Consider the following 12736-nt stretch of genomic DNA (forward strand, 5'->3'; position numbering starts at 1 on the left):
AGGTTAGGAATTAATTGGCGGAACGACGTAGAAGCGGAAGCGTCAATTTGACAAGTCGAAGACTGCAATAAGTGTGTTTTTTTTGTTTGTTTTCTGTTTTGCTAATATTCGTGCGTTTATGTTTAGTTTAATAGTGAAAACACATATTTATACAAACATTTAAAAGTGTCTCATGAGGTATTTGAGAAGCACTTAGGGGCTTAGCCGGCACCTTTGACCTTACTCCTACCTGGCAATTGAAACATACAAATTTTCATCATGGATCAAATGCTGCCCAGTCCTGGCTTTAGTATCCCCAGTATTGGAAATGAGATTGGTGAGTACCACTTTACCACAACTTTATACAATCCCTTATCTATGGTGAGTACCATTGTTGGTACATTAAGAAACACAGGATTTATTCATGAAGAATTGGATCCCAACTAAAATAGCTGTATCTTATTATATGTATATACAGCATCAATTTATTCCAATTTAATAATAAAAGTATCCTTAAAGAGCTTTTTTTAGTCAAGGAAAAAACATTTCTTACCCAAAAAATTTATACACTTCTTGTATTCCAAGAACTTTCTTAGTTATGAATAATTTTAGGAAACATTTCACTTAGCGATAGACAGGATAGAATCAAATCATCTTTTTGCTTTAACATTAAGTGAACCCCGTGTAAAAGGTTTTTGTATTATGAAGCATCTATATTAAAGGCTAATATTGGCCTAATAAGCCTAAAGTTGAAGCAGCTCAAATCAACAATAGCATGTATCTAAGTCTTGCCGACTCCAATAAAATAACGGGCATAATTCATGAATGACGAACTCAGCACCAGGTCATAACCAAATATCAGTTTATGTTGTGCGCAATTTAGACAAAGAACTTAACGTAGATATTTTAGAGATTTAATCAATTATATACATAAATGGGGTTTTTCTAAAACTTCAAGGCCAAAATTATAGACCAATTAAAGCAAATAAGTAGTTGAAAAGGTAACAAAAAAAAAAACAGGATGTTATCATTAATAAACGAATATATAAAAATTGACAAATATCAATAAGGATTTAGAACAAGTGTCCCAAGAACTCTTGTGAGGTTATGGACAATTTTAGCAATTAAAGTATTTCACAGAGCATTTATCATCCTTTTTGTCCAACATCAAGTGAAAGCTCAGTTTTCACCTCTTTTAAATGGAAATATTGGCATCATATTGGAAATGAGCGTAAAGTTATAGAAATTTAAAATCCCTCCTACTAGATACATCCATTTCTGCCTTAATACTGGGGGAGGTTTTTTCATCCCCAAAGCTTTAAAGGTTTATGATAAACTTTTTTTAAGCCTCAAATTCATTTTTATGTTATGAATTTACCCACCTATGTTATTTTTTCATAAAACAAAAATTGGCCTTTTAGAGGGATAAAATGAATAATACAAATATTGAATTTGTTGACAGAATAAAATACCTTGGATTTATCATAAATAGTCAGTTAAATTTAAATGATTATTTGGAATGTCATTGGTAAGGTGCGCAAAAAAACTGGGTTTTTTAACAAAGAAATTAATTTTTAACAGCTATAGTGACTATAGTGGATCACTGCTTTATTTTGAAAACACTAGAGATATAAATAAGTTGCAAGTACTGCAAAACAGAGCTATGCAAACCCTTTTAAATTGTAATAAATATTAATTAAAAAAAAAATGTAAATTGGCTGGATATAAAATATCAACTTTTTTTATTTATTTATAAGCATGGTCTTCTACCTCCATATTTACAGGATTTCCTAGAAAAAAATAATGAAATTTAATTCAACCCCTTTTGGTCTGTTCGACTACAGTCTAACATTGTACAAAATACCTTAAGTGCTACTATGGACTTATGACCATTGATTTTGATAATAAAAAAACTGTAGCTGCAATATTTGTCAGTGTTGATGTAATAAAAAACTGGGTCTTAGAGGTCTTACCCTTAACTTCAAAAGATCATATTTATGTAATAGAAAGCAGTATGTTAAATAACCATGTCAGCTTTTTAGAAAATATTGTGGTGTGCCACAGGAATCAGTGATTGGTTCTTATATTGTATATAAGTGCTTAGTCTTAGATATATTGAGCATTATACTACACATTTTAATGTATACTGGACAAACTTTAGAAGAACAAATAAACTCTAAATATCGAAATACTCCCTTCAAAACTAACCACATAATTTTTAATCAAGAAAATACAGCCTAATTGGACGGCCTTTTCTTTATTTAAATACTATGCAGCTAGAAAGAGTTCACTTCATTAAATATTTAGGCCTAATTATCGACAAGAACTTCAATTAAAAAAGGACTTATTACACATATTTATGATGGTATTTGGTGTATATAGATGCAAAAATTGTTGATCCTATGAAAACAACTTTAATATTTACAATGCTTTTGATACCAGTGACTAGCACTGATTAAAGGAATATTAATATATTATAATCTATTTTACCTATAAAGAAGTAATAAATACAATGATTTCTAAAAAAAAGGGATCTTTCTTCCTGCCCATAGGTCTTACTCCACTGCATCAACCCGAAGAAGACCAACAGATCCACCCAAATGCCTTACAACAACAACAACAGCAGCAGCAACAACAACAATCGTCAATCAGCAACCAAGTCCCATCCTTGGCACCCATGGGAGGACTGACTCCCACCCTCGGATTGGGAATGGGTAATGCCATGACTATGCCCCACACCAAATACGTTACCGGATTCCCGATGCCGATGAGCAGCGTCCACGGAGGAATGACACCGCAAACTCCAGTACGTTAATAAGATAAATTTACTTCTTTAGATGTTAAATTATATATTAAAATTGCAGCAACACACTATGATGTCTTCTATGGTGAACTTGGGGGGCACCGGGAGCAGTGCCAATACGCCAAGCATGAGCGGTGTCGGTACCGCTGGTCCGTCCACGCCATCTCCGATGACCCCGATGACGCCGCATTCTGCTGATCCAGGCATTGTGCCCCAATTACAGTAAGTTATATTTATTTATTGCAAACACCACAAAGTTGGTAATTACACGTAAAGTCCTAATTTACAGATTAATTAAGCCTTAAATTTACAGGAGAAGATAATAAAACTTAAAAATAATTAACAGGGATAAAAAAGAAACAAGAGCAGGAAATAAAAGGGGTCTTAACCTGGTATAGTATTTCCATTTTAAATATAATAGTTAAATGGAAAATCACAGTAAAGCTTTCAAATCTTTTTAAAGAAGTACTCAAAATGTCTTTACTTGAGTAAAAACTTCATTTGCAACAGTCATCATTCGGTTGAATGGGGATAAGTTATTTGGATCAACCTTAAGGAATTTTTGATCATTTGGAATCCTAAGATTAATTTTGGTACATTTAGTCCAAATTACAGTCTTTATAGTTAAAGTGATTTGATATATTATGTAAAAATATCACAGCTTGTATCTTTCTTCTATCTAAAAGAGTTTTAAATGAAAAACTGTCCAGCATACTTTTATAAGACACCTTGTATGGATAAGAGTTATTATTCAAAACATAAAGATAGCGCAGAAACAACCTTTTTTGAACTTTCTCTATTTGATCTATGTGCACATCCATATTTGAGTGGCGTTCATTCAAGGTGAGGCCTAACTATTGCATTATATAAGCATACTATTGTAGCGATTTTGCAGTGCTTAGTATTGCGGATAAGAAAACCCATGCTGCTTTAAATGCTTTTTTTACAATGATGGAGAAATGACTATTAAACTTTAATTTAGACTGAAATAGAACACCCAGCAGCGGTACTCTCTAACTCGATAAACATAGAAATAGACAAAAAAAAATATAGAAAGAAAATATCTTTCTATGCGCGATTAGCACTCGCTAACCTTTTCTCTATGTCACTTGGCTTTAGACATTCTTATACTACCCAACATTAGCCTATATTTATAGCTAATGGGATTTTTCACAGCCCACAATGTCATTCGACATTATCGATCTTTTAAGTAATAAGTATGCTTTGTTATTGTTTCTGTTTTCATCCTATATCCATAAGGGATGCCGATAAGGGAAAAGTTTTCTTATAGATTTTTGAAGTAATTTACGTATCAACAGCGAATTTTATGATGGATCTGTTGATCTTTTGACCGCAATAAAACCCTAATTATCTGTTGTAACCAAGTGATTTAAGTAAGTTATTTTTTTGTGAACTTTTATGGTTTAACATTTTCTAATAAAATACTATTCTTTATTTAATTAGTAAGTTTCATTTAGAATCACTTTCGAGCCGACCCTGTTTCCTTTATCACTTCTTAAAAACGTTGGTCCTTGCACAATGCGGTTTAATGGTCTAATATGAGAATATGAGAATTCGTTCTTACATAATTCATTCTTCGTAACTACATCTTTTTTTCAATGTACTAAAAAGAGACGAAAGTAATAGCAAGACCATACAACCTCTTTCTATATTTCTATTCCGACGGCAACCCGAACTCTACCCGATCGAAGCCAGTTGAGATTGAGAGTAGGGTTTATACTTTTTTTCTATAATAGAAATAAATTTTCTTTCTATCGAGTTAGAGAGTTCGCTCGCTGATCTTTAACCTCTGTATTTATTTTTCTAGTAAAAGAGGTAACAGAACACTTTTTCTCATTTTAAGCCATTCCACTGTTACTAAGCAATGCCACACAATTATTTAAATCTCGCTGCAATATATCACAGTCTTTCTGGGCCTTGACAACCCTAAAGAGTTTGAAATCATCCGCAAAAAGAAGCCAAGCAGATCTAGGTAAAGAGTCAATAAAGCTAAAAAACAGCAGAGGACCCCTGAGGTTTTTATAAATGTTTTCGACCTTGTAGACCCAACCCTAACCTGCTGAACTCTATCTCTAGTCAGATAGGACCTCAACAAGTAGCACGGAACCTCCGCAACTCCAAAGTACGCCAACCTTTTAAGCAGCAGTTCATGATCAACCCAATTGATATTTATTGGAAATAACCTCGACAGTAAATTCTGAAATCATCGAAAGATTAGTAATAGTAGATTTACCCCTTAGGAAACCAATCTGAAAATTGGAAATTTTTGGCACATTCAAGTTTCAAATATTTTTATGTTATTTATTTAGTCAAAAAACTTACCACAGCAATCATACATAAAACATCATGTATGTATAGTTTATAAAAACACAAGCTAGGCTACCAGATTGTTTAGATGCCTACTAAGGTCTATTTCTTGTGAAATATTTGCTGAAACTTTACTAGCAACATTACAGTAGAATGATAGTAATAAAACAAACCCGTAAGTCTCAAATTTATTAAAATAAAAGTCAAAGGATTACACGTGTTTCGCCCATACTGGGCATCATCAGATCCACTTGTAATAAAAAGAAATAAAAAAGAAGTAGAGAAAAACACTACATGATACAAGTCAAAGGTAGAAATTGAGTTAAAATTAGCAAAATCGGACGAAGACTAGTGACTACATATTAGAAATATAAACAATTTATATTTTGTTTGACCTTTGACTTTAATTTAAAAAAAATTGAGACCCGTGACTTAGAGTTTGTTTCATTACTGTTTAATGGAAGCCAGTCTCTTTGAGAAAAAATTGATTATTTCTTGGAATTACAGTAGAAGGAATTGAGGACAATCTAAGGTGCTTGGAGGACGTCATTTATAGTTTGCCAAGATTCTCTTGCTTTATTGCCTTATACATACACTACCGGCCAAAAGTGAAGAAACATTTACAAATTTAACAATAACATCTTAACATACAAGATATTATTTTACATGTTTAGTAGAAAATATTTAGCTCTATTATTGCAGCATAAAAACCATCCTTCTTGTTTGTATTTACCTTATCAGTTGATCAAAAAATTATTTATGCTATTTTATGCGGACAAAAGTGAATAAACATTCCAAAGAAATCTTATTTGGTATTTAAAGTAATTATTTATCATTAGTTTGATCTTAACGTTGAGTGTTAAACTGTTATATACGATTTGTGCAAAATGCCTCGCGGAATAGATCTGAGTATTGATCTCCGAAAATTAATTGTTTCAAAATTTCTAGCTGGTGTAAAACAAAGTGAAATTGCTAGGCAAATTAATCGTAATAGATCCGTAGTTTCAAAAACTATTGCTGCTTTTAAAAAATATAATAGTGTGACTACCCGTCCAAGGTATGGACGGCCAAGGAAAACGAATAAAGTTATTGAGAGAAAAATAAAAATGTTGGCAACAGAACATCCCTTTATGCCCGCCACAGAAATTTATAATGAAATACCTAGGGTTTCGGTATCTGTGCGTACTATTCCTCGTCGTTTGACTGAATTTGGACTTATAGCCGTCGTCCAGCCAAAAAACCATTCATTCCTAAAAAGAATAGATTGGCTAGACTCCAATTTGCACAGAAAAATCTTGATTGGACAACCCAAAAGTGGAAAACGGTTCTATTTTCTGATGAAAGTAAGTTCTGCCTATTCGGATCTGATGGAATGAAATGGGTTTGTCGTCCTGCCAATACTAGACTTAATCCAAAGTACACCAGGGCAACTGTGAAACATGGAGGAGGCAATATCATGGTTTGGGGTTGCTTTTCCGGATCAGGAGTAGGACCATTAAGAAAAGTTGAAGGAAAAATAGACAGATTTCAATTTTTAAGAACTCTTCAGGATCATATGCTTCCATACGCAGAAGAAAATATGCCGCTTCGGTGGTCGTTTCAGCAGGATAACGATCCGAAGTATACCGCAAAAGTAGTAAAGAAATGGTTTGAAGACAACGATGGCCCGCACAAAGTCCGTATATAAACCCGATAGAAAACCTATGGGACCATTTAGATAGAAAAATCAGACAAAAAAATAAAGATAAATTTAGAAACCAGGATGATTTGTTCACAGCTCTTCAAGAGGAGTGGAATTCCATTTTAGCAGATTATATAGACAGCCTAATGAACTCTATGCGAAGTCGGTGTGCTGAAGTTATAAAAAATAAGGGTTTTGCTACACATTATTAGTCTTTGTATGTACAACTAACTAATCATTGTGTATAAAAAATAAATAAAAATAGTGTTTCTCCACTTTTGTCCCCTGTAAAAACAAGAATAAAATATATTAGTTGTCACTTGTTTTGTTTTTTAATTTTTTATTGAGGTACTGAAGACTAGAAACAAAATTATGTTTAAAAGAAATAAAAAATTAATGATCAAATACACTAATATAAAAATAAATACAAAAGACACTTTGTTTCTCCACTTTTGTCGGTAGTGTATATATTATTTATTCTGTTTTAAAAGTAGGTCCACTTAGCCATTTTAATCCAGTTTCTGTAGATCCTGCGGTATCTATAAAAATTATTTAAAAATGAGACATTGTTCATAGAATATTTACTTATGTAATGAAAAGAGCGCATATTTCTTCCAGATACACGTAGCCCCTGACAATAGGCAAAGCAATGTTAAAATTATTTATAACCACCTGATGAAACCTATGCAGAAAGTCAAAACTAGCCAAAACATTAGGCTATTTCGATTTATATAAATCCTACTATTGCCCCACGGTCAGATAAACTGTCATGAATATTTTGACACTGATTGTCGGTTTGCTTAAAATTTGTACAAAAGTAGTCTGTTATTAAGGAATAATGTGCTGAAAACCAGGTCGGCTGATCCACAGAAGTAAATTTTCTAAATTACCAGATGGAGATCATAAACCTTTTCAATAAATAAATGATCAAATCCATCAACGGTAATAAATATAAACTTAGTTAAAAAAAGAAACATTCATCATAAAAAGTCTTAATAATATAATAATAATGAGTCTTTTAGAATAATAAATATTCCCAAGTAATACACGATTTTGGTTTCCACCAGCTGTACATATTTTATTGAACTTCCAACTATAAAAATCGGATAAAATGTCCACGTGATATACGAAGAGGTATTTAATATTATCTTTACGTTTTACTCACGTTTAACAAGAAGGTTTATTACAATTATGTGTTATGTTAATAATATAAAATAATTATTTCATAAAAGTGAATCGTTTAAATATGGTATTTGTATGCTATTTAAAGACGTTTAAGGGAATGAGATTTATTTTTTTAAATAAACTTTACTACCGATGTAGCTATTTGCAGATGTGTGCAGATGTGTTTTATGCACCAGGCAGCATTTTATGATGTACAGGGTGTCCCATTTTCATGCGTTTTATGGGGTATCTCGCTTATGCGTGGAGATAGAAACTTGCGATTTTCGCGACAGTTTACTACTTCTTTGTGAAACTTAATATGCTGTTGTCAAAACTTTGACAGCCGTCATAGTTTTTAATCTACAGGGTCTTTTTAAAAATGTTAGATTTTCGAACACTCCTCGTATCTTTGTTACTGTATAACATATTGAAAAAGTAAAGAATGGTTTTGATAGGGTTTTTTCCGTAGAATTTCATTCCGGCATCCATTTTATTGTAAAGTTTTTTATTTTTGAGAAAAAAAATATAGCTTTCTTAAATGGAACATTCTGTATATTTATAGACCTTTATATTGGTCGTATATTGGCCCTGTTTAAAAATAAGCAATTTATTAAAAAATTATAAATTTGTGTTTATCAATTTTTATTGCTATATCCAATGTAATGACAACCAAAAATGTAGCGAAAACCAAATTCGTAGAAATGGTTTGCGGTTAAAACATTTTCTCGATCAAGGTTTCAGGACTGTTAACGTTTAAAATAAAATATTGAATAAAAAATAATTAATGTACAGACCGATCAAGATAATGAGCTTCCAAACAACCATCCCACATTCACCACAACCGGAAAAGTCAATAGCTAGCTCTCCGCCTGTCAAGAACAAAAACACACCGTTATTTCAAACGCTAAGAGTTCTTATATTTGTTTTGCAGAAACATAGTGTCAACCGTGAACCTAAATTGCAAACTGGACCTGAAGAAGATCGCCCTACACGCTCGAAACGCCGAATACAACCCGAAACGTTTCGCCGCCGTAATAATGCGAATACGAGAACCGAGAACGACCGCGTTAATTTTCAGTTCTGGTAAAATGGTGTGCACCGGCGCGAAGAGCGAGGAGGACTCCCGACTGGCGGCCAGAAAATACGCCCGGATTATCCAGAAGTTGGGCTTTCCCGCCAAATTTTTGGACTTTAAAATCCAGGTAGGCGCCCATTTTATCCCCGTCAACTGTTGTTAGATTTTCCAATTTTCTATTCCAGAATATGGTGGGCAGTTGCGACGTGAAATTCCCGATTCGTCTCGAGGGTTTGGTGCTGACACACAGCTCGTTCAGTTCCTACGAACCCGAACTGTTTCCCGGTTTGATTTATCGTATGGTCAAGCCCAGGATCGTTTTGTTGATATTCGTGTCGGGAAAAGTGGTTTTAACCGGGGCGAAAGTACGCCAGGAGATCTACGAGGCCTTCGACAATATTTATCCCATTTTGAAAGGTTTTAAAAAGAAAATTTAAGGTTTTATGTAAGGTGTCTGTGTATTCGGGATTAACATAGGCCCCAATGTAGTCTTAAGACTATTGTTTTCAGTTGACCATATTGGTTTTGGACTATAGTTGAGTCCACGATTTGGGACAAAAGTGTTGTTGTTTGAAATTAATATAAACTTAAGTTCGTTTAATTGTTTACGTTTTGTAAATACGTGGATGGTAGTTTTATAAATAAATTGCGATATTTTCACCTTTTGTTTTCTTTCATTTTTGGTCCATAACTATGGAACCACAGAATAGTATTCACACCAGAGAGGAGTTTTTTACGGTAAGAACATAATTCTGGGTTAAGGATTTTTGAACGTTAGGGTGTTTATGGTTGGGGCTATTTTTTGATAAGTTGCTAAGTAAATTTTAACTATTCTTAAAAGGTCTATTCTCACCCGATATTTTCATATCAGAACGTTCCTTACAACTTCAAATCTTTCCAAGTTACAAGCAATTTTGCCAGCCAAGGTCCATGGACTATCAAACTTGGAGATTGGTTTAAGATTTCGATTTATTAGCGGACAACTTAGATTATAACTTGAATAATATGTTCACACTAATAGAGGAGGTTCTCAGGATAATTTAAACGATAAACACCTGACTCTAAACTAACGATTTTGAAAGTTGAAGCAACTTTGGTCAGGCCATTTTTTTGCTACTTCTTTTCAATTTCCTTGAGAATATTTTCATGAAAAAATTAAATTATTCTCAAAAGGTCTTTGGGCAAATAAAGAGCGATTTTCACCCAACGTTTTCATATCAGAACGTTCCTTGTAACTTAAAAACTTTCTGAGTTACAGGCATTTTTGTCAGTGAAGGTCCAAGGACTATCAACCTTGGAATTTGGTGCAACAATTTAATTAAATTATTTATTTATAAGAGGACATTTTACAGCATGACTCAAATAGTTTCTCCATGCTAATAGAGGTGTTTCCCAGGCTAATTTAATAAGGATAAAACCATGGCTCTAAACTAAGGATTTGGGTAGTTAGAGCAACTTTAAATAGAGTATGTTCCCTGAGGAGTTCCTTAAAGGTTTTTGGCCAAAGAAAGCCCTATTCTCAACCACAATTTCATATGCAAACATTTCCTGTAACCCAAAACCATTCCTAGTTATAAGGTCTCTAAAAATAATAATTTACTACACCATAAACTAGTAATCATAATAACAATAATTTAATTTCAATAAATTTCGAGTGTAAAAAGATACTTACACAAAACAATTACTAAATCAAAATGTACAATAGAATAAACTTAGAACAATATAAATAAAACCTTGGAAGAAAAAATATACATAGAACATTTACAAAACTGACTTGGTGACATGCAAAAAAACACAATAAAGTTCCCGCAATATGTTGGGCATACAATTTTTTTATATGACACTAAACACTTCCTGCTTTTAAGTTATAAAAAATAATCTCAAAAAGAGCCTTTTCCATTCAAATCAGATGATATAAAGGAGTATCAAAAATTCAACAATACACAAAAAAAAAATCTATATAAGACTTACTGGATAATTTCCTTCACTGTACATCCCGATACCTACCAAAGTGACCCCCCTAATACTATACAGAAGCCTTAACAAGATACTCGGAAAACGTCTTAATCTTCTCTGCACCCCTAACCTCGTTTTCCAACAGAGGCAGTTTGACCACATGAAAATCTTCATACAAATCCGCGATTTGATCCAGATACTTTGCCTGTATCTTAATGCGTGCGTTGCACATTTTACACGGAGGTTCATCTTTGCCTTTAAACACCAATTGATTGACAATGATATTATGGGTGTCTATTTTCACTTTAGTCAGTTCTTGAACGAGCCGCTCGGTCTCATATAAAGACAAGAATTCCGCTATGCACACACAAATAAAAGTGGTCTGATCCGGGTTTTTAAACTGTTCATTCACCTGCATTATTATATTGAGCATCTCGTCCATTTTGCTGGAAAATTGATCGACATTTACATCTTGAAGGCCAAAAATGCTGCTTAATTGTGTTATAAGGGGGCCGATTTTCTGTTTTAAGTTCATTAGTTTTCCCAGGCTTTTTTCTACCACTTGTGGAAATGTGAGGAGCCTTAGGGTGTGCCCTGTTGGGGCCGTATCGAAAACCACCACAGAAAAATTCATGCTTTTTATTAGTTTCATCACTTCACTGTAAGATATCGCCTCGTCTGCTCCCGGTAAGGAATTCATGAGTTCTTGGATAACACCTACAATGAGGATTTTTTTTAAATAGTAATAAATTGAACGCCAAGGTCTCAAATATATTGAATATAATGTCAAAGGATTACCAAAAAAGTAGAAAAACATCACTACATAATGCGAGTCAGGGTGGAAATTAAAAGTTAATAAAATCAGACTAATATATGTGTACAAAAAGATCTGGTCTGATGAATCCTAGTACCAGTGAAACATGTGTATTCCTTTGATCTTGTATTCAACATATTTGAGACCTGTGAATTGCAGTTCAATTTATTAAGTACTATTTAATTTATACAAGTCTCTTTGAGTAAAAAAGTGACTATTTCTTCAAGTTAGATTTTTTTAATTGGGCCACTTAGACTGACTTCAGGACATTGACTAATAATAATTGGTATTACAAAAAAAAACCACTTTCAATTCTTTACCTTTACTCATTTTTACAGTTTCATTTTCCCCATCAAAGTATTCCTCGGGCAACTCATTAACGCCCACATTGGGGTCAATTTCCATGGCGAATAAATTTGTAAAACCATTGACGAGGCCCGGAACTTTGGAGAACTTTTGGTCGAAGGCATCAGAAATATTATGGGCGGGATCGGTCGATATTATTAATACAGATTCTCGTACTTTTGATAGTTGCACTGCCAAGCTACAGCTAAAATTGACTTTGACTTGAAAGTGGTCCGCAGAAGAACACATAAGGAGGGTAGATAAATGTGAAGTTTTGGATAAAAAAGACACATGTAAGAGGTTAATTTTGCACTAAGTGTTCAGTGATATACCTAGGCCTGAATTGAACATAATTTTGGTCCTACCTGCATGTAGTTTTACCAACACCTCCTTTGCCCCCCACAAATATCCATTTGAGACTTGTTTGCTGTATAATGTTTCTAAGGGATGGTTCTAAAGGTTCAAATTCAGACATTATGTGTTTTTTTAGAAAGAATTATATGATTCCTAAATTAATATTAATTAAGTGGTTTACAAGGCAATTTTTTTTTTTGTTGTTTACGTTACTTTTGACGTTTATTACGTCACGGT

The 12736-nt window shown here is 33.3% G+C and overlaps 2 protein-coding genes across 2 annotated transcripts; one reads left to right on the plus strand and one right to left on the minus strand.

Annotated features, from left to right (window-relative positions):
- Positions 1 to 21: 21 nt before the first annotated feature.
- On the plus strand, positions 22 to 9691 carry LOC126741631 (uncharacterized). The gene is made up of 5 exons (XM_050448146.1): positions 22 to 316; positions 2532 to 2785; positions 2844 to 3004; positions 8887 to 9157; positions 9216 to 9691. Exons 1-5 carry the CDS (start codon positions 259 to 261, stop codon positions 9465 to 9467), a joined length of 996 nt encoding a protein of 331 aa, XP_050304103.1. The 5' UTR covers positions 22 to 258; the 3' UTR covers positions 9468 to 9691.
- A 957-nt stretch (positions 9692 to 10648) lies between these two features.
- LOC126741633 (ATPase ASNA1 homolog) lies at positions 10649 to 12729 on the minus strand. Its single transcript, XM_050448148.1, has 3 exons — positions 12511 to 12729; positions 12121 to 12350; positions 10649 to 11703 (listed from the first exon to the last, which is right to left on the minus strand). The coding sequence occupies exons 1-3, from the start codon at positions 12618 to 12620 to the stop codon at positions 11057 to 11059; spliced, it is 987 nt and encodes a 328-aa protein (XP_050304105.1). The 5' UTR covers positions 12621 to 12729; the 3' UTR covers positions 10649 to 11056.
- Between the last annotated feature and the right edge of the window lie 7 nt (positions 12730 to 12736).

The sequence above is a fragment of the Anthonomus grandis genome, chromosome 10 (assembly GCF_022605725.1).
Source record: "Anthonomus grandis grandis chromosome 10, icAntGran1.3, whole genome shotgun sequence".
NCBI lineage: Eukaryota > Metazoa > Arthropoda > Insecta > Coleoptera > Curculionidae > Anthonomus > Anthonomus grandis.

What these genes read in the sequence shown, in the direction of transcription:
- LOC126741633 (XM_050448148.1), bottom strand. Translation starts at nt 12,620, where the DNA reads ATGTCTGAATTTGAACCTTTAGAACCATCCCTTAGAAACATTATACAG. An exon ending in GTTGGTAAAACTACATGCAG is followed by an intron (nt 12,351 to 12,510) that starts GTAGGACCAAAA and finishes AGTCAATTTTAG; the next exon opens with CTGTAGCTTGGCAGTGCAAC. An exon ending in AACTGTAAAAATGAGTAAAG is followed by an intron (nt 11,704 to 12,120) that starts GTAAAGAATTGA and finishes TCCTCATTGTAG; the next exon opens with GTGTTATCCAAGAACTCATG.
- LOC126741631 (XM_050448146.1), top strand. Translation starts at nt 259, where the DNA reads ATGGATCAAATGCTGCCCAGTCCTGGCTTTAGTATCCCCAGTATTGGA. An exon ending in CAGTATTGGAAATGAGATTG is followed by an intron (nt 317 to 2,531) that starts GTGAGTACCACT and finishes TCCTGCCCATAG; the next exon opens with GTCTTACTCCACTGCATCAA. An exon ending in GGCATTGTGCCCCAATTACA is followed by an intron (nt 3,005 to 8,886) that starts GTAAGTTATATT and finishes TTTGTTTTGCAG; the next exon opens with AAACATAGTGTCAACCGTGA.